The sequence below is a fragment of the Vulpes lagopus genome, chromosome 7 (assembly GCF_018345385.1).
Source record: "Vulpes lagopus strain Blue_001 chromosome 7, ASM1834538v1, whole genome shotgun sequence".
Lineage (NCBI taxonomy): Eukaryota > Metazoa > Chordata > Mammalia > Carnivora > Canidae > Vulpes > Vulpes lagopus.
This window is the reverse complement of record NC_054830.1, coordinates 132049-154259: the sequence shown is the minus strand read 5'-3', so window position 1 is coordinate 154259 and position 22211 is coordinate 132049. Positions and strand designations below refer to the sequence as shown.

The 22211-nt window shown below is 65.2% G+C and overlaps 2 protein-coding genes across 5 annotated transcripts; one reads left to right on the top strand and one right to left on the bottom strand.

Moving 5' to 3' along the window:
* Window positions 1–155: 155 nt before the first annotated feature.
* Window positions 156–5097, bottom strand: MADCAM1 (mucosal vascular addressin cell adhesion molecule 1). 2 transcript variants are annotated; one of them, XM_041763588.1, is made up of 5 exons: window positions 4225–5097; window positions 3574–3846; window positions 2905–3222; window positions 1216–1590; window positions 156–749 (listed from the first exon to the last, which is right to left on the bottom strand). In XM_041763588.1, exons 1-5 carry the CDS (start codon window positions 4283–4285, stop codon window positions 640–642), a joined length of 1137 nt encoding a protein of 378 aa, XP_041619522.1. In that variant the 5' UTR covers window positions 4286–5097; the 3' UTR covers window positions 156–639. The 2 variants fall into 2 exon arrangements, with proteins under 2 accessions (XP_041619522.1, XP_041619521.1); XM_041763587.1 differs by lacking the exon at window positions 4225–5097 and having other exon boundaries at window positions 3574–4209.
* A 10987-nt stretch (window positions 5098–16084) lies between these two features.
* ODF3L2 (outer dense fiber of sperm tails 3 like 2) lies at window positions 16085–21176 on the top strand. 3 transcript variants are annotated; one of them, XM_041762900.1, is made up of 5 exons: window positions 16318–16341; window positions 17323–17430; window positions 18161–18218; window positions 18813–18926; window positions 20165–21176. In XM_041762900.1, the coding sequence occupies exons 4-5, from the start codon at window positions 18902–18904 to the stop codon at window positions 20647–20649; spliced, it is 510 nt and encodes a 169-aa protein (XP_041618834.1). In that variant the 5' UTR covers window positions 16318–16341; window positions 17323–17430; window positions 18161–18218; window positions 18813–18901; the 3' UTR covers window positions 20650–21176. The 3 variants fall into 3 exon arrangements, with proteins under 3 accessions (XP_041618835.1, XP_041618834.1, XP_041618836.1); XM_041762901.1 differs by lacking the exon at window positions 18161–18218 and having other exon boundaries at window positions 16085–16341; XM_041762902.1 differs by lacking the exon at window positions 16318–16341 and having other exon boundaries at window positions 17337–17430; window positions 18102–18218.
* The last annotated feature ends 1035 nt before the right edge of the window (window positions 21177–22211 follow it).

Sequence of the window (22211 nt, the reverse complement as noted above, 5' to 3'; positions counted from 1 at the left end):
TGCTGGTTAGCCTGCCAGGCCTGGGCCCGGAACCGGAATTTTGCCAGACTCCAAAATGGCTCTCTAGGAAGGGCACGGTTTCCGGCCTGAAGCCGCGTTGCTCGCCATCTTGGTAGCGGGCGAGTCCTTCATTAGCATGGTCCCCTAGCAACCAGTCTCCTTGGTTGTCAGGGACGCCCCGCGGATGGTGCCAGCGGCGCACTGAGCGTCGGCCCAGCGCGGCCTCCGGTCAGCCTGGTCCCGTCTCCGTCTGAGCGTCTGCACCCCAGCCCTCGGTGGGCCGCCGGATTCCCGGCCTCTGCCCCCGCCCGCCCGACCCCAGGCCGCCCCGACAGGGAGAAGGTTCCCTTTAGCGGGCACCTGCGTGGCGTCAGGCCCCGGCGTGCCAGCGCCCCCCCCCCCAGGCGGAGCCCCTGCCCCGTCCCATCCTCGGGTGCAGGGCGCGGCATCCCATCCCGGTAACGCACAGAAGCACTGAGGCCCGAGCGCGTGCTCTTTATTCTCCAGCTCTGCACCCCTGGGAGCGGGCCGGGGGGCCGGGGCCTGGCGGGCTCCCTGCCGCGGGCCCCAGCCCTGCCCTCTGGGCACCGGGGGTGGGGGGGCGGGCGGTTCCGGGGGCGCAGTCGGGAGGGGCGGTGGTCACCGGGCGGGCCTGCAGCGCTTCCGCAGGCGGTAGGCCAGGAGCGCCAGGAGGAGCAGCCCCAGCGCCAAGCTGCCCGTCCACAGGGCTGGGGGCGCTGGCGGCGAGCCTGGGGGAAGGAAGTGGGGGGGCCCTGAGCACCTCTTTGCAGGGAGGGGGGGCGGGGAGAGCTCAGCAGCCTCTGCTGGGGGCTCCCTCATTTGCTGAGCTCCTTAGGTTTTAGGAAGGGCCTTTGAGGGGTGCAAACCCGCGGGGATGGCAAAGGACTTGGTGGCGAAAGGCGCAGAGGGCCTCGCGTTTTGGAGACTGAGCTGGGGGGGAAGGAAGAACGTAAATGTAAACTGTCTCCTTCTTATTAACAAATGTGGCTACTAGAACACTTGAAGCCACCGGAGGGGCTGTGTCCTACTTGTACTCGGGGGGCCTTTGTAGGCTGTAAAGCTGTCGGGGTGCTGGGAAATCCAGAGGCCTCGAGATGCACAGCCCTCGAGGTGCCCCCTGGACGGGACGGGGGACCGAGGCTGGGCAGGCCCCTTCCTTGAGGCTCCCACCCACCCCACCCCTCGGGAACTCACAGACTTCCGCGACCAGGTACAGGCTGGCCATCTGTCCCCCTGGGTCCAGGCGACACTGGAACCAGCCTTCAGGGCCGCACCCTGCCCGGGGCACGCTCAGCCAAGCCCGGGCCCCGGCCTCCCGCCTCTGGTAGGCCTCCAGCCCCCCGGGCGCCTGCGTCCAGCCCACGGCCACCCCGGGGCCGCAGGCCGCCTCACACAGCAGCTCCAGACCCCCTGCTGCGGGTGACTGGTGGATCTTGGGGCGGCAGGGCCTGGCGGAGCTGTTCCCGGCCGGGGGTGCAAGACTCTCGGAGCTGCGGGTGGAGCTCAGCTCTAGGGTGGCCCCGGGGGAGGTCCTGCCGGGGGGCTCCCGGGAGGTCAGGCTGCGCAGGACTGGAAAACAGAGCGCATCCTACCGTGAAAGATCTTTCAAACCCTGTGGCTTCTCCGCGTGCTCTCCCCCTGCACCTCTCGGCCCCCCACCCCCTCCCAGCGCCCTGGGAGCTCCCTCGTTCCATCTGCACCTCCGCCAGCCCCCGGTGCGTTAACGGGGGCTTCAGGGTGCCTGGGGAGAGGCTGCCGGAGGCTCCATGATGTGGACGAGGCCCGTCCCACGTTAGACATGTTTGCTAAGTTAGTAGTGTCTGACGGGAACTGGGCACCTACTGTGTTCTCGGCCCCACGTGAAGGGTTTTCATCCGTCTATTCAGCAAGTATTTATTGTGCGCCTACTATGTGCTGGGCACTGTGGTTCCACCCGCCCGCCCGCCCACCCAGAACGAACACCTACTACGTGCTGGGCACTGTTTTAGCCGCTGGGGGGACACAGCCGTGAACAAGACATACTCCTTTCTCAGTGAAGCCAGCAGTAGGGGATGCAGACGATGGAAAAAAGGGAGCAGGAGGGGCCCTGGGGGCTCAGCGGTAGAGCGTCTGCCTCTGGCCCAGGGTGTGACCCCGGGGTCCCGGGATCGAGTCCTGCATCGGGCTCCCTACGAGGAGCCTGCTTCTCCCTCTGCCTGTGTCTCTGCCTCTCCATGTGTTTCTCACGGATAAATAAATAAAATCTTTGAAAAAAAAAAAAGGAGCGGGAAATGCAGGATGCCAGGTATTGAAAAAAGGTGTTAAAAAACATACAGTAGGAGAAAGTGCTCGTGTGCGCGTGTGCACGTGTGTGTACACACACACATGGAAGCGGCAGGAAGGATACTTTGGCCCTTTAGACAGGTCAGGAGAAGCCTCACTGGGAGGGCGACCCAAGGAAGGTGAGTGAGGGAGCAAAGCAGAGAGCCTGGGGAGGAGCATTCCCAGTGGAGAGTGGAGCATGGGTAAAGGTCCTGGGGCAGGACCGCGCCTGGCCTGTTGGAGCAGCAGCTGGGAGGCCGTGTGTCTAGAGAAGAGGGATGGGCAGAGAGGGAGGAGGTGAGGGCAGGTGGTTCAGGGCTCCGTGGAGGAGGAGGGAGGTAGGAGCCTTGGAGGCCTGTGGGCAAAGCAGGACGAGGTCGCAGGGAGCCTGTCCCAGGGTCGCGCTCAGTAAACCTGTGAGGAGCATCACCCTGGAGGCAGGAGGACTGTGGTCCGTCCACGGAGGAGCCAGGGGTGAGGGGTGGAGCCAGCAGTCCAGGGGGGCCCCTGGGCACCGCTGATCAAGGCTCGGAGGAGCCGAGGGACACTGACTGCAGGCTGCCCGGAACCGCAAAGACTCACCTGGAATGGCCCGCTGGTGACTCAGCTGCACGCCGGGCAGAGTCATGGTTGCCCGGCAGCGGAGGGCGGGTGGGGTGGGGGTGTCCAGGGAGGGCAGCAGCCAGCGCCCCGTCACCCGGAACAGCAGGTCCTCACCCTGCTGCGGCTCCTCTTCCACCTCCCGGCTCAGGGCCTCCCCCAGCTCCCGGTCCCCCAGGAGCAGGGACAAGGAGAGGGCCTCGGGGCTGGCAGGTGTGACGTTGTGGGCCGTGCAGGCCACCTCCCGGTCCTGCTTGGCCACCAGGGCCACTGGGGACACAGTCAGCTGGTCTGGGAATGCTGTGGACAGAGGGTTGGAGGCGAGTGGGCTGAGCCCCCAGGGTCAGCAGTGGGCCCTGAGGAGGGGGCTTGCGGGTGGGGCCCAGGCGAGAGCAGGGGCCTGGGGTCGGGGGAGGACCCAGCGGCCACAGCTTGTGTGTCTAGGAGGTCAAGGGCCCGAGGGGGCCGGAGCAGAAAGGGGGGGCTCAGGTGGCTGGAGGGGCTGAGGGCAGCAGGGAATGGATGCGGCTCTAGGGCTGGGGTGCAGGGTAGGCAATCTGGGAAGACTCCCAGGAAGAGGTGGTATTGGGACCAAGGTAGGCAGGGCTGCCGGTGGCGAGCGGGGGTGGGGGTGGGGGGGGTGGAGCGCACCGAACACCAGCAGCTGCACGGTCCGCTGGAGGGTGAGGTTCCCACAGGAGCCCACGCACACGTGGGTGCCGGCAGCCGACAGGGACGCGTTGTGCACGGAGAGGACGCTGCTGCCTGCGTCTGACCGCACGGCGCCCAGGCTGGTGTCCAGGCCCCGCCACTGCACCGACGGGGCCCTGCGGTCGGCGCACGACAGCCGGCAGGTGAGCTGCCGTGAGCCGCCCAAGGACACGGCCACCACGGAGTCTGGGGGCTCCACCTCCAGCGGCCCACCTGCCGGCAGACGCGCGCTCAGCCGCGCCCTCCCACCAGCCTCGGACCCCGGGCTGCAGGACCCCCTCCCCGCCTCGGACCCCCCTCGGACCCCCGCTGCAGACCCCGGGCTGCAGACCCCTGCTACCCCGACTTGGGATTCCCGACCTTGGACCCTCAACCTTGATGCCCAGCCTCGGACCCCCATGCTGGACCCCTGGACCCGGACGCCCCCCACTCCCCGACCCTGGACCCCCAGCCTCGGCCCCCCAACTGCAGACCTGCACCTCGGACCTGCCCGAGTGCCTCCCCGCCTGTCGCCTGCATCCCCCGAGGCCCCCCGGGGCCCCCTCCACCCTGAGCCTCGCCCTGCCCAGCGGAGCCCCCAGCCCCGCTCACCCCGGCCTCGCTGGAGGAGCCCCAGGAAGACAGGCAGCAGGAGGGCGAGGCCCCGCTCCATGCTCGGTGCTCTGTCCTCCGCCCACCCGACGACACGCCTTAAATAGTGGTGCCCCCCCCCACTGCTCCCCGGGGCTTTCCCAAGGGGCTTTCCCACCCTCACCCTGACCCCCCCGGCGACTAAGAGGCAGGGGCTGGGGGCCCGAGCTGGCGGGGACCCTGCGCGGAGGTCAGGACAGACGGGGCGGGAAGGAATGCGCAGAAGCACAGACAGGAAGACTGGAAGATGGGGGGGTGAGGGGGACGGGGCGGGGGGCCAGGTCCACGCCTCGGGGAAATCAGCAGCAGGCCCGGGGCTGGCGCCACCTGCACCTCCCGCCCCCCGACGGCCTCTGCCTGGCGGCCCTGAGCAGCTGGGGGGCAGGTTCTCCTGGGCTGGGCCTCCCCCACCCGTGAGCGTCCCTGGGGGTGTCACCTGCCAGTGAGGGTCCCTGGGAGTGGGAACCTCGGGGTGAGGGCCTTGTGGGGATGGTGGGGGTCTTTCTGTTAGAGGTGACGGTCTCCTGGGTGACGGAGATGAGATGCTTCACCCCCTTGTCTGAGCCTGTCTGTCCTCTGGGGCTCAGGTTGGGGAGCGGGAACAGGGAGGCCTGGGAGGGATCTGGCCATGCAGCCACCCGGAGTGCTGAGGAGCCCCCACCTCCTCCTCCGACCCGACCCCCCCCCCTCAGCCCGGCTCTCTGTCCTCCAGGGTTTTAGAGACGGTTCCGAGCTGCTGGGTCGGTCGGGCCCTGGCACGGCCGTGCCCTCACCCTGTTCCTCCCGGAGCCGCCGCTGCCTCCAGGGAGTCCTCCCCAGCCGCCTCCCCCCACCTCCCTTTCTCTCACCGCATTTTCCCCTCGGCCCTTAATGAAGTCGGAGCTAGAAGCAGATTTCCCGTTTGCAGGAGGCGGATCCTGTCTGCTGCGGCCTCCCCTCCGGGGACCCAGGCCCCACGCGCAGCTCGGACGCAGGGGGAAAGGAATGGGGGGGTCCTGGTTTGCTTCATGTTGACCTCAGGATGGCGCCTGTGCCTCAGTTTCCCTGGCGTGGGGATGAGGAAGGGGCGGCCGGGCCACGAGGCGTCGAGGCCCCACCAGCTCTGTGCCTGGATCTCCTCAGCGTCCAGATCGCCAGGGGTGGAAACTGAGGCGCCCAGGAGGCGCGACCGGGGCAGAGAGAGAAACTGAGGTCTCGGCGAGGCGAGGGTCCCGGTGCCTGAACTCGGAGTCCGTTTCCCGCGCTCCCATCCCCCCTCGAGCCTGTGCCGGGAAAGGCGGCACAGGAAGGTGGACTCCAAGGTGCGGCCCTCCCCGGGCCGGAGGTGGGGGCCTTTCTCGGGAAGCTGGGCTCTTAACCCGGGCAGGGGGCAGTGGGCCTGGTGAATGGGCCTCTTCCCAGCCCCTGACCCCGCTTCCTGCCTCCCGCCCCCCCCCCGAGGCCCCTCGGAGGGCGGGCCGCAGCCCTGCCTGCCCCATCCATCAGCGCCGTCCATCCGGCGTCTGCAGCCCTCCAGGAGCTCGGTGCTCGGTGCTTGGCGCTGAGTGCTTGGTGCTCGGTGCTCAGTGCTTGGTGCTCGGTGCTCGCAGCAAGCTCCAAACGCTCTACCTGTGCAGACGCAGACCTCCGGGCTCAGAGAGGGTGGTGGTGGGCAGAGGGAAGGACGACCTGCGCCTACGCTGGGGGGGAGTGGGCGGAGGGAGGGGCAGGGGCCTGGAGGGAGGGTCCCGGGGGTCAGGGGACAGGGGCCCAAGCCCAGCACTAGTGAGGACTGAACGGCATTTCCTGCCTGCGTCTGGGACATTTGGTCTCGTCCTGGGGACATTGAGCCCACCCAGTCTGTCCCCGGGTGGGGACGGAGGTCATGCCTCTACATCCCCGGCCCCCCCACCTGAGCTTCCTGCGGTGCCTGCCCGCCTGCAGGTCCCCTCCCCCTTCCTGGCATTGTCCCCATCCAGGAGGAAGTCCTCGGTGGCCTTGGCGGGAAGCCTCCTTCCCAGGAGGGTCGCAGTCCCCCCAAGACCTGTCATCCTGGCCTCAACCTTCCCACATCAGCCGTGGTGCTCCAAGGGGGCATGGCCCGCCCCGAGGGTGTCCAGGAGAGGCCAGCTGGCCCCAGTCCCCCCGGAGATGCCCGCGCCCTCCAGGGACACCCTCTCACCTGGGCTGGGCCAGCTCCATTCGTTGGCACCGCGGGGCAGCTCGGGGCTCGCAGCTCGCTCTTTGGGGTGGGCGGGAGCGGGGGTGGCAGGGTCTCTGGTGTGGAGGACCCCGTGCCGACGACGTGCCCCCCTCTTGCCCCCCCAGGGCTACTCCCTGCTCCTGTGGGGCCCGGGGAAGGGAGAGGGAGGAAGGACATGGAAGCCCACACAGAAGGCTCTAGAAGGCTGGAGAAATTGCCCTGGAGTCGCGTGGCTGAGCTAGACCAAGGGGGCACGTGGGAGGGGTGGCGCCCGGGCACCAGGGGTGGGAGCCAGACCCCCGAGGAAAGAAGTAGCTCTGAACGCCCGTGAAGGCGACTTCTGTGTCTGTGGAGCTGAGCCGCACGCCACGGTGGCCGGGAGCTGGCCCTGGCCGTCAGGGCCTGCCGCCGCCCCTCGAGGCCTGTCCCAGGGCCTGAGGTCTCAGTTGTCATAGAAGCAAGGGGACGCAGGCTTTCTGCCTTCGGACAGACTGGATGGAGGCCCCTGGGGTGGGGCGGGGTCGGGGTGGCCCTCAGAGGCCCTGCTGTAGCCGAGCGTCCCTGGGGACTGGGGCACGTCCCCTACCAGGGGGGGAGGGCTCGCTGGGGTAGCGCCTCCCTCAGGAGCTGGACAGCCAAGGGGGGCTCGGCTGCCCCGAGGAGCAGGAAGGCACATCTTGGTGAGAGCTGATTTTGGGGTGCTTGTCCACCACCTCGCGGCCGGGGCAGGGCTCCCCGAGGTGTAGCCGCTGACCTGCGGCCCTGTTGCTAACTCCGGCCGCGCTGCCCTCCGGCGGGGCTCCTGGCTGATGGGCCCCGGGCTGGGGGGCTGGTGACTGGGCTGCGGGCGGGGTCAAAAGGGTGACAGGAAGCCGGAGAATGGGGCAGTGCCACCGGGGAAGGGTGGCCCGGGAGCGTGGTCCAGCTGTCCCTGGAGGCAGCGGGGGGACAGGTGGGACAGGGTGGCCGAGGTGGGACCTCGGGGCACTTTGGCTCTGCTCCAGGCGGACCAGATAGAGGACAGGGCTGTGAGGCGGGGCCCTTGCCCAGGCCGCTGCTGATCACCTCTGCCCCACACCTGGCGCTGGGACAGCAGGCGGGTCCCCGCCCCTCCCAGACACCCCAGGTACATCCACGCACCTGTGTGCCCACCTGGAGGGCCCCGGCCCCTCGCCTGCCCGCCGTCCGCACGTCTGCCGCCCCGTCCCTCGTCCACCCGCGCCCACCCTGCCGGGCCGCTTCCCCAACCGAGCGGCCTCCCTCCGTGGCGCCCCGCGGTGTCTGGGCAGGCAGCCGCCACCCCGCCTCCGCCGACACAGGCGGGTGCTGACGAATCTCTGGGTTTTCTGGCTTTTCCGATGCACACGTGCGGTGATAAATTCAAAAAGCGGGATTTGCCCGTGGGTCACCGGCTCCAGGGCTGGGCCCGTCAGGCGGTTTCCCAGCATGCGTCACCCTAACCCAGGAGAGCAGGGCTGGAGGTGGGGCGACCCTGGGTCACCCACAAACCGCAGACTGGGCAGGGCCACCAGCCACTTGTGCCCCTGAGCGCCTGAAACGTAATTTTTAACTGAAACTTCAACTTAAAAGCAGACACCGGACTCATTTGCTGGGAAACTGTCAAGCATGTCTGGGACAATTCAGGTTGGTGAATCTGCTTTTATTTTAAGATTTTTATTTATTTTCAACGATTTTATTTGTTTACTTAGAGAGAGGTGGAGAGAGCACAGCCGGAGAGGGAGAAACAGGCTCCCTGCTGGGCAGGAGCCCGACGTGGGGCTCATCCCGGGACCCCGGGGTCACGCCCTGAGCCGAAGGCAGATGCCCAGCCCCTGAGCCACCCAGGCGTCCCTGCTGTTTTATTAAATCTTAAATACAGATGAGATATTCCCAGTAGAAATTAAGTGCAAAATACATGTACGTGTAAAATACAAACTAGATTTTGAGGATTTAGTATGAAGAATGTCACACATCCCAATTTATTGAACATTGATCACATATCTAAACAGCTGTATTTTGGATACACTGTATCTCAAACATGTTTTAGTCTACATTTATCAAAACTCATTTTATTTATGCCACTTTTTAAAGATTCTTTTTAAATTTTGTTTTTCTTTTTAAAATTTTAAGTAATCTCTCCACCCAGCGTGGGGCTGGAACTCACAAACCCTGAGATCAAGAGTCCCAGGCTCCACCACTGACCCAGCCAGGGGTCCCCTATTTCTGCCACTTTTTCTCGACATGGTTGCTGGAGAATGTAAGCGACCCGTGTGCCCTGTGAGCAGGGGCTGTGGCCTGTCCTGAGCACAGGACGGGAATGTCCTTTGGGAGGGGGAGCGCCTCCTTCTCCACCCAACCCCAGGCTGAGCCGTGGGAAGTGGGAACCTCTGGCTTCCATGCGCTTAGGACTGTGGTTCTCACCCTGGGGATCCTGCCCTTAGGGGACACACGTGGCCGTGAGAGCTGGGGTGCTCCTGGCATGGAGTGGGGAGCCCCCCCCCACGGCCCAGGGGGCAGTGGAACCCCAAGGCCAGCGGAGGCCAGCGGCTGGGCTGGGGGTCCGGGAGGCCAGGCTGCGGAGCGGAGTGGGGGTGCTCCGGGCCCATCAGCGCACAGGCCAGAGCCCCGGGGGCGGGGGGAAGCTCTGGCCCAGGAGCTCCCTTCTGCACCTGCCGTCAGAGAGGGGTCACCGGCCCGGGCAGGACAGTAGCCGGGTCGGCGTGTTGCGGGGAGCCCCAGGCCGGAGTGGTTAAGGGGGAGCTGGGGGTGGGGGCTGCAGGGGTTGCAGGGCGGTGCCTGGGTGTCTGCCGAGCAGTCTGGGTGGGCCAAGCTGGGCTGCGGGTCCCAGGGAGGGGCTGGTGGTCGAGTTGAGCGCCCACAGCTGAGGCTGGGAGTCTCAGGGGGGCTGTGGGTGCTGCATACGGTTAGGGTCGGGGTCAGGGTCAGGGTCAGGGTTAGGGTCGGGGTTAGCATCATCAGGGTTAGGGTCAGGGTCACGGTTAGGGTCGGGGTCAGGATCAGGGTCAGGGGCCGCGCTCGGGCAGGTGCCAGGGCCAGGGGCGGGCGGGGTGACCGAGCTCCCCGCCCCGCAGCGCGCTCCCACCCGCCGCCCCCCGCCCGCGGCCGCCCACGAGTCCCGGCGGCCCCCGCGCTCGCCCCGCGCCGCCGGACTACAACTCCCGGCATGCCGCGGGCCCGGGTGTTTCCCACAAGGCCCCGCGCCGCCCGGGGTCGGGGTGACCGCGGGGCGCGAGGTGGGCAGGCCCCGCCCCAGGGCGCGCAGACCCCGAGGCTGAGGGTTCGCGGGTCGGCGGGTGACAAACGCTGCGGGAAGGTGGAGGAGGGACGGGAGCGCCCGAGAGGTCGGTGAGGCGCGGGGAGCTGTACGCAGGCGCGGAGGCCCAAGGGACGGGGTCGCAAGCAGGTGGGCGGGGCAGGGAGTGCAAAGGCCCTGTGGCCGCAGCTGCCGGGAGTGTTCTAGAAAGCCGAGGCCAGAGGGGCTGCCCGAGGGGTGGGTGAGCCAGAGCGGAGAGGAGGGGCCCGACTGGGCGGGACTTCGTGGGCCCCAGGGAAGCCAGTCCAGAGCCCTGTGCAGCCCTCGGCGGGCTCGGCATTTGCATCTGCAAAATGGACTCGAGGGTTTGCGGCCGGTGCCCAGCTGCCACAGCCCCGGGGCAGGCAGGAGGGGGCCTGGCGGGTGCACTGCGTCCCGGTCTGCGGGAGGACACGTCCTCTTTGTGAGTCCCTTGGGAACAAAGCAGCCCCCGAGGCGCGTGCGTGGGCGGGGAGGGGTGGCCGCAGGGGCGTGGGGGGCGACAGGTGTGGCAGATGGGAGGTCAGAGCGGCCGCTGAGGCTGGGGGGGCTCCCTGGACACCTGGCCTGCCCCCCGCGTGCAGGTCACTCCCGGACCCGGCCTTCAGGGGCGCCTGGGGGGCTCGGTCGGTGGCAGCCCGGCTCCAGGCAGGTGGTGACGTGGGGTCGAGCCTCACACGGGCCCCTGCCCCTCCCTCTGCTCCCTGCCCCCATGCGCTCTCTCTATTATAAATAAAATCTGACCCACCCCCCCACCCCACCCCCCAGCCTTCTGGGGGGCGCATGCTCATGCTCCGCCCCAGGTGGTTGAGGAAGCAGCCACCGGACAGGGACGTGCAGCCACAGCGGCCGTTATGTCCCCAGGTCCGTCCCCTCGACCCACACACCAGCCGGGTTTGTCGTGCAGTTGCCCTGCATGTGCTGCCGGGGCCGGCGAGGGGTGCAGGGCAGGCGGATGGTGGCCAGCAGCCGCTCCGCTCCTCCAGGTTAGGCCTCAGATCTGCTCTGCGGGGGACTCCGGTGGGGCCTGGTGGGCGTCCTGACTCCTTTTCTTAGAAGTGGCCTCAGCCCTCCTCTGCGCAGAGCCTCAGGGCGTGCACCCCCTCAGGGTAAAAGGCCAAGCCCGTGTCCTGCCCTCATCCCCCCTCCTCCTCTAGGGCTTCCTTGTTGTTCAGTACTAGGCCCAGGGCTTCCCCAGGACATTTGCACAGGCTGTGCCCGCTGCCTGGAAGTTTGGGAGCAGCATTGTTTGCAGCAGCCTCGAGCACAGCCCTGCTTTTGAGGTCAGGGTGGTGGTCCCGGGGTGGAGGGCCCGGGATGGGCCGAAAGCATCCTCTCCCGGACCTCAGTGTCCCGCCGCTGGTGGCAGCCCCCGGCATCCCTGGCCTCACGCGGTGTCGACAGCTCCCTTCCCACCCAGACACGGCCACCGAAAATGCCCAGTGTCCCCGGGGGGCCCCAGGCTGGGGACCACGGGACCACAGGGTTGGCTCTACGGCTCCGCAAGTCTGTGCTGCTCCAGAGCCGGGCATGCAGCGAGCGCAGCCTTAGCACGGGGGGGACAGAACGCGGACTGTCCACCGCAGGCTAGGTACTGGGTACTGATGACGCTGTTTCTGTGCTCAAATGATCATGTTTTGGTTTTGTTGCGTTTAATAAAATGTATTAAAATTAATTCATCTCGTTTCTGTTTTTTTTTTTTTTTAAGATCTTATTTATTTATTCAGAGACACAGGCAGAGGGAGAAGCAGGCTCCACGCAGGGAGCCTGACGTGGGATTCGATCCTGGGTCTCCAGCATCACACCCCGGGCTGAGGGCGGCGCTAAACCACTGAGCCACCGGGGCTGCCCTCATTTCTGGTTTTTTTGGACAAGGCTGCTAGAAAACTCAAAAATGCACGTGTGGTTTGCATTGTGCTCGTCATGGGCTCTTGGTCACCCCTGCGCAGAGGCTGGTACGCAGGAGGTGCCCAGCAAGTGCACCCGCCCTCCTGGCCCGTGGCAGGCAGGTGGGAGGTTTGGACGTGTTCGCGGCACAGCGGGAGCCGGGGGAAGTTTTGTCAGCGGGACGTGGCCGTGGGGTGACTTCTGATTTCACAAGGTCATTTGGTTTCTGGGCAGAAAGTGGGTTTCAGAGGAAGAGGGGAGACGAGTGAAATCCGGGGGGTGTGATTGGGGAGGAAGAGTGGGGTCCTTGGGGGGGACGCCGCCCGCTGCCGCTGCCAGAGCTAGCGCCCGCTCTGACCTGCAGGCCGCCGAGACCTTCTCCGTTGCTGCCTTTGCAAACCTGAGCCGCCAGGGGAGGGGGCCACGTGGCCCGGGTCCTACACCCACAGGGAGGGAGGCCCTGCGACAACCCCGGGGCCTCGCGACAGCCCTCAGCCCGAGCCCAGGACGCGGCCCCTGTGCGAGGTTTTAAAGCCACCGAGTCGGGGGATTTGTTAGGAGGCCTGAGGCCCGGCACCCCGGACCTGGCCGCCAGCTGCCCACTGGAGGGTCCGCCTGCCACAGGGCCCAGCACCCGCCTCTCCCTGACCGGGCCACCCCTCCTGCCGCATCCTCAGGCCCAGACAGAGGCTCCGCGTCAGATGCACCCCAAACCCTGTTGGTTTTAGCTTTATTTTTTTAATAAAGATTTTATTTATTCGAGAGAGAGAGGCAGAGACCCAGGCAGAGGGAGAAGCAGGCTCCCTACAGGGAGCCCAACGTGGGACTCGATCCCAGGACCCTGGGGTCACGCCCTGGGCAGCAGGCAGGTGCCAAACCGCTGAGCCCCCAGGGATCCCTGGTTTTAGCTTTAAAATAGGTCTAGGGCCCACCTGCTTGTTCCCTCCTCTACCACCACCACCGGGTGGAGCCCACGGATCTCCCGCCGTCTCCCCTTATCTCCCCCCACGCCCACCCCCCAGGCCCACCGCAGTCCCCGCACTGGGCTCCCGGCGCTCCCCCGTCCTGTTCTCCCCGCGGCCGCCAGAGGGCGCCGGCGAGCACCGAGTCGGGCCGTCCCGCTCTGCCCTCAGCCCTGCGGGGCTCCCCGCCTACGCCCCCATCACCGCCCCAGCCCCCCTCCTCCCCTCTCTTCCCCCCTCCTCCCCCTCCTTTCCCCTCCCCCTCACTCATTCCTCTCCAGCCCACGGGGGCGTCCTCGTTGCTCCTCGGGGATGCTGGGTACACTTGAGGCTCAGGACCTTTGCACATGCTGTGCCGCCCCTCCCCCCCACGCCTCCGTCCCCCCTCACCTCCTCCAGGTCTCCACCTTCACGCCACCTTCTCGATGCCCTCTCTGCCCTCTACTTTTCTCCACGGGGCTCCTTGGCCTTCTAAGGTGACGTAAAAGGTGCTAAGGTGCTTGCCTCTCTCAGGAGCCTCGAGCGACAGGCCAGGCTGTGTGTCCAGTTCACTGATCTCAGGTCAGATCGGATTAAGCACGAGGCTCATCTCCGTGGACTGAGAATCACCTTCTGTCTTTTTTAAGACTTTATTTATTTATTCCTGAGAGACAGAGAGAGAGGCAGAGACACAGGCAGAGGGAGAGCAGGCTCCCTGCGGGGAGCCCGACGCGGGACTCGATCCCAGCACCCTGGGGTCATGACCTGAGCCCAAGACAGATGCTCAACCACCCAGCCCCCCAGGCGCCCCAGAATTAGCTTCTCATTTACGGGCCATTACTTGGCAGTGAGGAGCTCCAGCAGAGAGGAGCAGGTGCGATCGGGTGGACCGGCGGGTGCGGGGTCTGTGGCTCGGCTCCATCTGGTGATGTTGCTGGACCTTAAGTTCCCCCAAAACCTCCCTTTCAGGCCCAGCCAGTTGTTGCAGTCTGTTCCCCACCCCGCATTAGCTCTTGGCACCTTCTGGTGTCACAGTGGGGAAACTGAGGCAGCCAGGGCAGAGTCCCAGCCGGGACCTTGGTCCTTTCTGTGCCTGGTCCTGGGTCCTTGACGTTGGTCTCTGTGGTGGTGACCCTGGGCTCCCGCACTTCTGGCCAGTTTCGGTCAAGGGGACATACTGACCGGCCGGGGCAGAAGGGGGTTGGGGTATGTGTCTCTCACCTCCATCGTCAATGCCCAGCCTGTCCTCAGTGCTGGGGTTTGTGCTGCTTCCAGAAAGAAGCAAATGGCTTGTCCAATCTGGGGGGCCCACAGGTGACTGAGAACGGAGCTGGTGGCGGGCTGACTTGTTGGCCAGGGCGCCGTAGGCGGAGGGGGCTCGGGTCAGCTCAGGTGGGAACCGGCCTGAGTGGCTTCAAGGGTTAGGGGTGCTGGTGTGGCCAGAGTACAGGGAGCAAGGACTGAGGGATGGAAGGTGAGGGCAGGGGGTGGAGGGGACAGGACTGGGCCTTGTGTGCCCCTGAGGGCTCGGGTTGGACCCTTAGGGCCACAGGCGTCCACCCTGGCTCTCAGCACTCCCAGAAGGCTGAGCTGGGGTGAGAATTGGGGACAAGCCCTTGACCCTCAGATCTGAACAAAAATCTGAGTCAGAACGTCCTGGATTCAACTCCTGGCTCTGCTGATAAACTACTCAGGGACCTGCATGTGTTACCTCCCCTCTCTGCACTCAGTTTCCCCACCTGTGACCGCAGATGAGGTTTAGCAACAGCATTGCCCTCAATGGGATGCTGAGATGATTAACCAGCGCGGTGCGCACGAGGTGCCTGGGCCCCGGGGGTTCCCTGTCGGCAGCCTCATGTCGCCCATATTATCCCTCTAATGTGCGCGGGTCTGTAGTGATGCCTCTTTCCCATTCTTGACATCAGTCATTTATGTGCTTTCTCATTGTTTTCTGATCATTCTAGCTTGAGCTTTATCAAATTTGTTGATCTTTTTAAAGTACCAGCTCTCGGGGGGAGGGGCTTTGTTGATTCTACGGTTTCCTCCCTCGTGCATTTCTTTTTTTAAAAAGATTTTATTGGGCAGCCCGGGTGGCACAGCGGTTTAGCGCCGCTTGCAGCCCAGGGCCCGATCCTGGAGACCCGGGATCGAGTCCCACGTCGGGCTTCCGGTGCATGGAGCCTGCTTCTCCCTCTGCCTGTGTCTCTGCCTCTCTCTCTCTCTCTCTGTCTCTCGTGAATAAATAAATAAACTCTAAAAAAAAAAAAAAAAAAAAAGATTTTATTTATTTATTCATGAGAGACAGAGAGAGGCAGAGACACAGGCAGAGGGAGAAGCAGGCTCCATGCCGGGAGCCCGACGTGGGACCTCGATCCCGGGATCATGATCATGCCCTGGGCCGAAGGCAGACGCTCAACCCCTGAGCCACCCAGGTGCCCCTTTTTCTAGCTTCTTAAGGTGGAACCTGAGGTCACTGACTTTAGGATCTTTTTTTCTTCTTTTCTAATATAAACATTTCAGACTCCGGTTATAACCTTATAACATTTTGTTTAAAAAGTCAAAAAATTATACACTGTATTAAGATTACATTGAGGAGCTAAGTGCAGGGCATGCAAATTTTAACTCAATAAAGTTGTTAAAAACTCCAGTAAAAGTGGCCTGCCGACACAGCCACACACATGAAGAGAGAAGAATTTGCTTTCTGCCCTGCCAAGTGTCCCTGAGCCCCTTCCTAGAGCCTGGCACGGCGGTTGCCTTTAGTGCCCGCAGGGAAATAAACTCTACTTTGGGAGGAAATCTCTGTTGGCTTCTGGGAGGCGGGGGTTGTCCCGGAGGACTGCCATCTTCGCTTGTGCCCAGGGCCTTTGCACAGCTGTTCCCTGTTCACCAAGTGCTCTTCCTTCACCTTCTCAATCCTGTGACCTGTCCTCCTGCCCCCACCCTCGGCTGTCCTCCTGCCCCGCACTGCCGTCACGGGCTCCCAGCCGGGCTCTGTGTTTCTAGCACGTTTAACACCTTCTCATATAGTCTGTGCGCATCGGTTAATTCATTGTTTATTTCCTTTGTCCCCTCCTGAAAATGTCCCCCCGTCTGTGTATTCCTGTTGTGTCTCTGCCAACCCACACAGAACCTCGTACACAGTAGGTGCTCAATCAGTGCCTATTGGATGAAGGAGGGAGGCCGGCAGGAATGGAAGCGGGCAGGCGGGCACGCTCACCGAGCGGCCTTGCACTGCAGCTCAGTTTTCCCGGCTGTAGAAATGGGCCACGCTGCCCGTGACCTCAGCCGTCCCTCCTGCCACAGGGCTGCAGGTGTCGTGTTGTGACTTCAGCTCCCTGGAGCCTCCTGTGGCCCCGGCTGCCCAGGTTGGCAGCTCCCAGGGGATCCGCTCTGCTGACACCGGATTCTTTCCTGGGCCGACACTCGATCCTGGCCCTGCTTCCAGGCCAGCGGCCGCCGACCAGCCTGCGAGGGCCAGGGCCCCAAGGCTCGGTACCGAGGGACAAGGGACGGTCTGTGCGTCCCTGGGGGGCGTGGGGAGGCCAGGCCTCTGCCAACAGCAGCACCGGCTGCGAGGACCTGCGGCCAGAGCCGCCGCCGCCGCCCGCCAGGGACAGCAGCAGGCCCGGTGCCCCTGGCCCCGCTCCTTGCCATGGGGACCCTGGGAGCCAACCCGGCCCTGCGACTGAGCGCGGCCCCCCAGAGTCCGGAGACCGGCCCGAGGCAGCCCTGCGGGGCAGCCCCCTTGGAGAGCGGTAGGCACCGGCGGGGAGCAGAGGGGCTGCGCGGTGGGCTCCGGCCCCTGGAATGTTCTGGGAGCCCCGTGGGGGGGGCGGCTCTGGCAATCCCTGCCCGCCCCAGGCCTCACTTTTCCTCCCAGAAATGAAGCCGCATTTTGGGGGGCTCCTGCGCATGGCTACAGCCAACCCAGAGCGAGCCCTTTGGGGCCCCTCACGCTGCGGGGGGTACGGCCCCGGGAGAGCGGCGGGCAGAGCGCGGCCAGCGGGGCCTGGGTGCTCTGGACGTTCCGGGCTGGGAGTCCTCCATGGGCCTGGCCCGGCCACCGTGTGTGTGCAGCAGGACGTGGGCCCCACCACCTGACGCTCCTGCCGGGGCCACCTGACACTGCAGCTGTGTCCACGCATCCCTGTCTGCACCTCAGTTCCCCCCTGTGTCTGTGCCTTGGTTTCCCCCTGTGTCTGGGCCTTGGTCCCCCTCCCCGTGTCTGCGCCTCGGTCCCCCCCCCGATGTCTGGGCCTCGGTTCCCCCCGTGTCTGAGCCTCGGTTCCCTCCTTGTCTGCACCTCGGTTCCCCCCGTGTCTGGGCCTCAGTTTCCTGCCTGTGTCTGCACCTCGGTTCCCCCCACCCCGTGTCTGGGCCTCGGTCCCCCCCCCCCACGTCTATGCCTCAGTTTCTCCACCTGTGTCTGGGCCTCGGTTTCTCCACCTGTATCTGGGCTTCAGTTTCTCCACCTGTGTCTGTGCCTCAGTTCCCCCCCGTGTCTGTGCCTCAGTTTCCCCAATGTGCCCCAACGCAGGAGGAGCCTGTTGGCCCAGCAGCCCCTCCTACCTTTGACTCAGGTGTGACTCACAATGCCCTTCCCTCCCTCTCCCACCCCACCCCTGCTCTGGAGGGTGGTGGGCGGCCCAGACTGGGGCTCAGGGGCTGGACCCCGGGGTTCCCCGAGGCGTCAGAGTGCAGGGCCCCAGGCCGTGACCTGAGGGCTTTGGTCACAGGCTCTGGGCCTGGCTTGTACGTCCTGCCATCCACCGTGGGCTTCCTCAACCACGACTGCACCAGGGCGGTCAGCCCGGCCTACTCGCTCTTCTGGAGGCCCGGCCCTGGTAAGGCTGCCATGGGTGGGGGTGAGGGTGGGGGCCTGGGGGTGGGGGCCTGGGGGGTGAGGGTGGGGGCCTGGGGGTGAGGATGAGGGCTTGGGGGGTGGAGGTGGGGGCCTGAAGGGGGTCGGGGGGGGGTCCGGAGGGAGTGGGGGTAGGAGTGGGGGCCTGGGGGGTGAGGATGGGGGCCTGGAGGGTGGGGATGGGAGTCTGGAGGGGTGGGATGGGGGCCTGGAGGTGGGGGCATCCCCTGAGGCCCCTGGGCCCCCCCCGGCCTGCACAGTGACCTTGGGGGCCACTGTCCTCTGTGTCCTGGGAACACAGATGCTCAGGGCCCGAGCTGTGCTCTGGGCTTGGCGGCTTCTGCTGCTTGACTCCACACGGGCTGCTCAGCTGCCCTGTGCCTCAGTTTCCCCCTCTGCAAACACTGACAGTTTACTCCTTCCCGAGCTGTCAGATGGGTGCCCGGTGACTTCAGGGAGCGGGTGAGCACCTTCCAAGGGCTACCGCCTCCGTGGTGCAGGGTCTGTGCCCAGTGAAAGGGGATCCTAAGTGGTCCCCCCTCAGTCTCTCTGTCTGCAAGATGGGGCCCCTCACAGACAGTCGTGGAGGGGTGGGGTGACGGTTTCTGCAGCGTGGCCAGGCAGCGGCAGCAGCCTCGCTTCGGTGTCGCCCAGCTTCCTCCTGGCGGCAGGGCGGCAGCGGGCTGTGAATGACCGGGGGTGCCGCCCTGCAGGCCGCCCAGGCCCCCCAGCGCTGTCGCCGTCGCGCTCTGGCGGCGCCGGACCCTTCAGGTCAGTGCCCACACGGTCCGTCTCCCTGTTTCCTGGAGCTGCTCTGACGCCCCCCGCGGGCCCAGGTCGGGAGGGCCCCGCACGGAGGCTCTGATGCAGGGGACGGGGGTCGGGACGGTGAGGGGCGGCCCAGGGAAGACTTCCTGGAGGTGGGGGCATGCAGTCTGGGCTTCGTGGGATGAGACGGGTTCAGCCGAACCCCCGGGAGACACGGGACTCAGGGGGAGCGGGCAGCCGGGGTGCGGGCCTTGCGGCGGGAGGCGTGAGCTGGGACGTGTCTCACAGCAATGCGCACGGCTAGTACGTGTCCCACGTGCGCACACAAAGGTGCACGCGTGTTTGTGGCCCACGGAGGTGTGCCCCCCTCGAGTCTTGCCAGCCGTGCGATTCTCACCAGCCGTGCGCCGGCTCGTGCGCCGGCTCGCGAGTCCGCGGCAGAAGAGAGGTGGAGCGGGGCGCGGCCTGAGGTCCTGCCCTCCGGGGTGGGGCTGGGGCCGTCTGGAGGGCGGGAGAGCCTTGGGGTTGACCTGGGCACTGAGTGGGGTCAACAGGGCCATGGGAGGTGCCCTCAGGACCCGGGGCTCCTCCCCCCAGCCTCCCCACAGGACGCCAGCCCTGGGCCCGTCTACTTCCTGGACCCAAAAGTCACCCGGTTTGGCCGAAGCTGCACCCCTGCCTACTCCATGCAGGGCCGGGGCAAGTCTCGGGGTGAGTATGTGACCAGTGCTGCCCCACAAGGACCCAGACCCTTTCACCTGCCTCTGTCTTCTCCGTCCCCTCCCACCACCCGGTTCTTGGAAGGTCAGTGTCTTTGGAATGACAAAATCCGAGGGCTCCGAGGAGGGGCTGGCGGCCCGAGGGAGCCTGAGTGTGCGCAGTGGGCCAGGGTGACGGTGACCTGTGCACATGTGGCGCCGTGAGGGCAGCTGGGGCTCATCTTGGCATCAGGGGACGACAGGGCAGAGTGGGGACTGTGGCAAACACGGCAATCCCCTTCACAGGCTCCAAACAACTCATTTCCACCCAATGTGCCTGATTGAACGACCGGATTCCGTCTCCCATCCATCCACCCTTCCGTATTTTGACCTATCACCCATTTGCTCGTCCACTCGGTGATCCACCCATCCGTCCATCCATCCATCCGTCCGTCCATCCACCCACCCACCCCATCATCCATCCATCCATCCGTCCGTCCGTCCATCCACCCACCCACCCCATCATCCATCCATCCATCCATCCATCCATCCGTCCGTCCATCCACCCACCCACCCCATCATCCACCCATCCATCCATCTGTCCGTCCATCCATCCATCCATCCATCCATCCGTCCGTCCATCCACCCACCCACCCCATCATCCACCCATCCATCCATCTGTCCGTCCATCCATCCATTCTTCCACAACTCACCTACTGACCCATCTATCTACACATCCATGGATCCATTCGTCTACTCGCTCCTTACCCAACCACTCACGACCCATCCTTCTACTCACGCATCCTTTCAAACACGCATCCCGCTGGGGAGATGAAGTAGATTTGACACGCCCTTGCTTTTTGTAAGACCCCAGTCTGGTGGTGGGGTTAGGTCCAGGTGGAGACCTCACTGTGCCCATGTCTAGAGGAGAAGACCCAAGCCTGGGGGTCCTTGGAAGGGCCGTGAGAGCTCTGCCTAGGAGGAGGGGGTGGGAAAGGCATCAAGCCCACGTCGGGCTCACTGGGTGTGGAGGCTGCTTAAGATTCTCTCTCTCCCTCTCCCCCTCCCCCTCTGAGAGAGAGAGGGAGAGCGAACACAGACTACTGTGCAGGGAGGTCTGGGAGCAGGGGAGATACCTCAGGGCTGCGTGAGGCATGGGGTGAGCTCCAGGATGCAGGAGGGCAGTGGGAGGCCATGCAAGGTCTTCTAGCTGGTGAGGACCCTGCCGACCCTCACGTCCCACTCTCACAGGTCTGGAGGTGACACCAGGCCCTGGGGCCTACAGCCCAGAGAAGGTGGCCCCTGTGCGCCAGCGGACGCCCCCGGCCTTCACTCTGGGCTCCCGCCTGCGCCCGCAGCTCCAGGACACCTCCGCGCCGGCCCCCAACACCTACACGCTGCCCTCCCTCTGGGGCTCCCAGATACTCACCAAGCCCAGCAGCCCCAGCTACACGGCGGCGGGCCGCACGCCCCCCGCCCGCCCCCCTCAGGACCCTGCTGAGATACCAGGCCCGGGCCAGTACGAAAGCCCAGACCCCAACACCTACCGTCAGCGGCGGCCCGCCTTCACCATGCTGGGCCGGCCCCGCGCCCCCCGCCCCCCAGAGGAGACTCCTGGACCGGGCACCCACAGACCTGAGCAGGTCACCGTGACCAAAGCCAGGGCCCCAGCCTTCACCATGGGCATCCGCCACTCCACACGGGCTGCCACCATGCCTGTGGACATCGCACCCTGACACTTTTGGGTCCCAGCTGCCCCTGGACCGAGCCTCAGTTTACCTATGTTGCCAAGTGGGGTGCGGGTGGGCCCCTCCGAGGCCTGGCTTTGGCCGGTGGGGGGCTTGGAGAAGTGGGGGACAGGCGTCTCTTTCCTTCCTTTTTTCTGAACTCTGAGGTCCTTCTAGGCCACCTGCTTCCTTTGGTCCCTGGAGGCTGTGACCCCACGGCCCCGTGCAAGGTGCCCTGCCTTCCAGCGCCCCAGTTCCCAGTTTCTTTCTCCTGGTTACACCAGGCCAAGTCGGGCCAGGCAGAGAAAGGGACAACTCCGGCCCTCCCAGCGGCTGGCCCGAGATGCGCTTCCTGTGTCCTAGAACTCGGGGTCCGCCCTGCTAGGGCCTGGGTCCCCAGCACGGCTCGGATTTCTGCTAACTTGGGCTCTTCCCTGCGTCTCACGGGAGCACAGCTGCCTGCCTGGTCCCGGCCCCAAATCCCCAAATCGGGCTGGAAGCAGCCTCTTTCTCTCACACTAGCTGCTTGCCGATGAATAAACCTTCTCTGTGGCGCAAGAGCTGTTGGCGTCACGCACGGTAGCTCATTTAACCCCGAGTCCACAGCAAAGGAAGGAGGCTCAACGCTGCTCTGGAGAGCCAGACCCCCCGGTTTTGCAGCCGCTGGGGGGCCGCATGGGACCAGAGGAGGGATCTGGGGCTGGCAAGGCCAGAGGTAGAGCCAGGGCTTTGAAGCAGGGAAGCCCAGGAGGCTTCTTGGAAGCGGGGACCTTGAAGCTGGGTATTGAGGGGTGGATAAGAGTCTAGAGCGTTCTAACCCCCTTCAGTGGGCGCCCCCGCGCTTCAGCCGCCACGGAGAAGGATCATCTAAGCTTCACAGCAGCGCAGGACACCGTGGATGTTTACCGAGAGAAAATGGGGCTTTGAAGAGATTGGACGTTTGCCCGAGGGCGCACTGTGAGCCCTTGTGTCCCTCTGATGCCAGGATTTGAATCTTGGCCATCGGGCTCCGTTCCCGCCATTCTTTCCTGGGGACAGGAAGGAAACACACGGATGGTGTCATGTGACCGAGCCTCCTGTGTGATAAGCGCAGGCCTTCTAAACCCCTGACCCAGAAAGACCCTGACCCAGGAGCTTGGGAGGGACAGCCTGCGGCCACCAGGAGGTGGCCCAAGGGGTGGCAGCTCAGGCACGGCCCTGAGGGGTCCTGAGACGCGTGACCCTTGCTCTGTCTCTCTCCCCCAGCCTGGAACTGCCCCACCCAACTGCAGCCCTTTACCCAACTGGGTGGACACCCCGGGGACCCCTACACACACCTGCACCCCTCAGGAGAGCCCCACGCCCTCCCTGCCTGCCCACACGTGTTCAGACCTGCCCAGATACACAGACAAGCTGACTCTCATAGGGTCCATGGGGACATGGGGACACGACACACACATCCACAGGGGGCTGCACCCCCACACCACCCCGCCCCCTGCAGCCCCAAAGGACACGCCCGCCCGCTGTATGCCAGCTCCTCCGGACCCTGCAGATGCTCCAGAGCCCCCGCACCCCCGCCCCGACTCGGGCAG

What these genes read in the sequence shown, in the direction of transcription:
- MADCAM1 (XM_041763587.1), bottom strand. Translation starts at nt 4,033, where the DNA reads ATGGGGGTCCGAGGCTGGGCATCAAGGTTGAGGGTCCAAGGTCGGGAA. An exon ending in TCACCAGCGGGCCATTCCAG is followed by an intron (nt 1,591 to 2,904) that starts GTGAGTCTTTGC and finishes TCTGTTTTCCAG; the next exon opens with TCCTGCGCAGCCTGACCTCC. An exon ending in GTACCTGGTCGCGGAAGTCT is followed by an intron (nt 750 to 1,215) that starts GTGAGTTCCCGA and finishes TCCTTCCCCCAG; the next exon opens with GCTCGCCGCCAGCGCCCCCA.
- ODF3L2 (XM_041762901.1), top strand. Translation starts at nt 16,239, where the DNA reads ATGGGGACCCTGGGAGCCAACCCGGCCCTGCGACTGAGCGCGGCCCCC. An exon ending in GGCAGCCCCCTTGGAGAGCG is followed by an intron (nt 16,342 to 17,322) that starts GTAGGCACCGGC and finishes CTTTGGTCACAG; the next exon opens with GCTCTGGGCCTGGCTTGTAC. An exon ending in CTTCTGGAGGCCCGGCCCTG is followed by an intron (nt 17,431 to 18,812) that starts GTAAGGCTGCCA and finishes TCCTCCCCCCAG; the next exon opens with CCTCCCCACAGGACGCCAGC.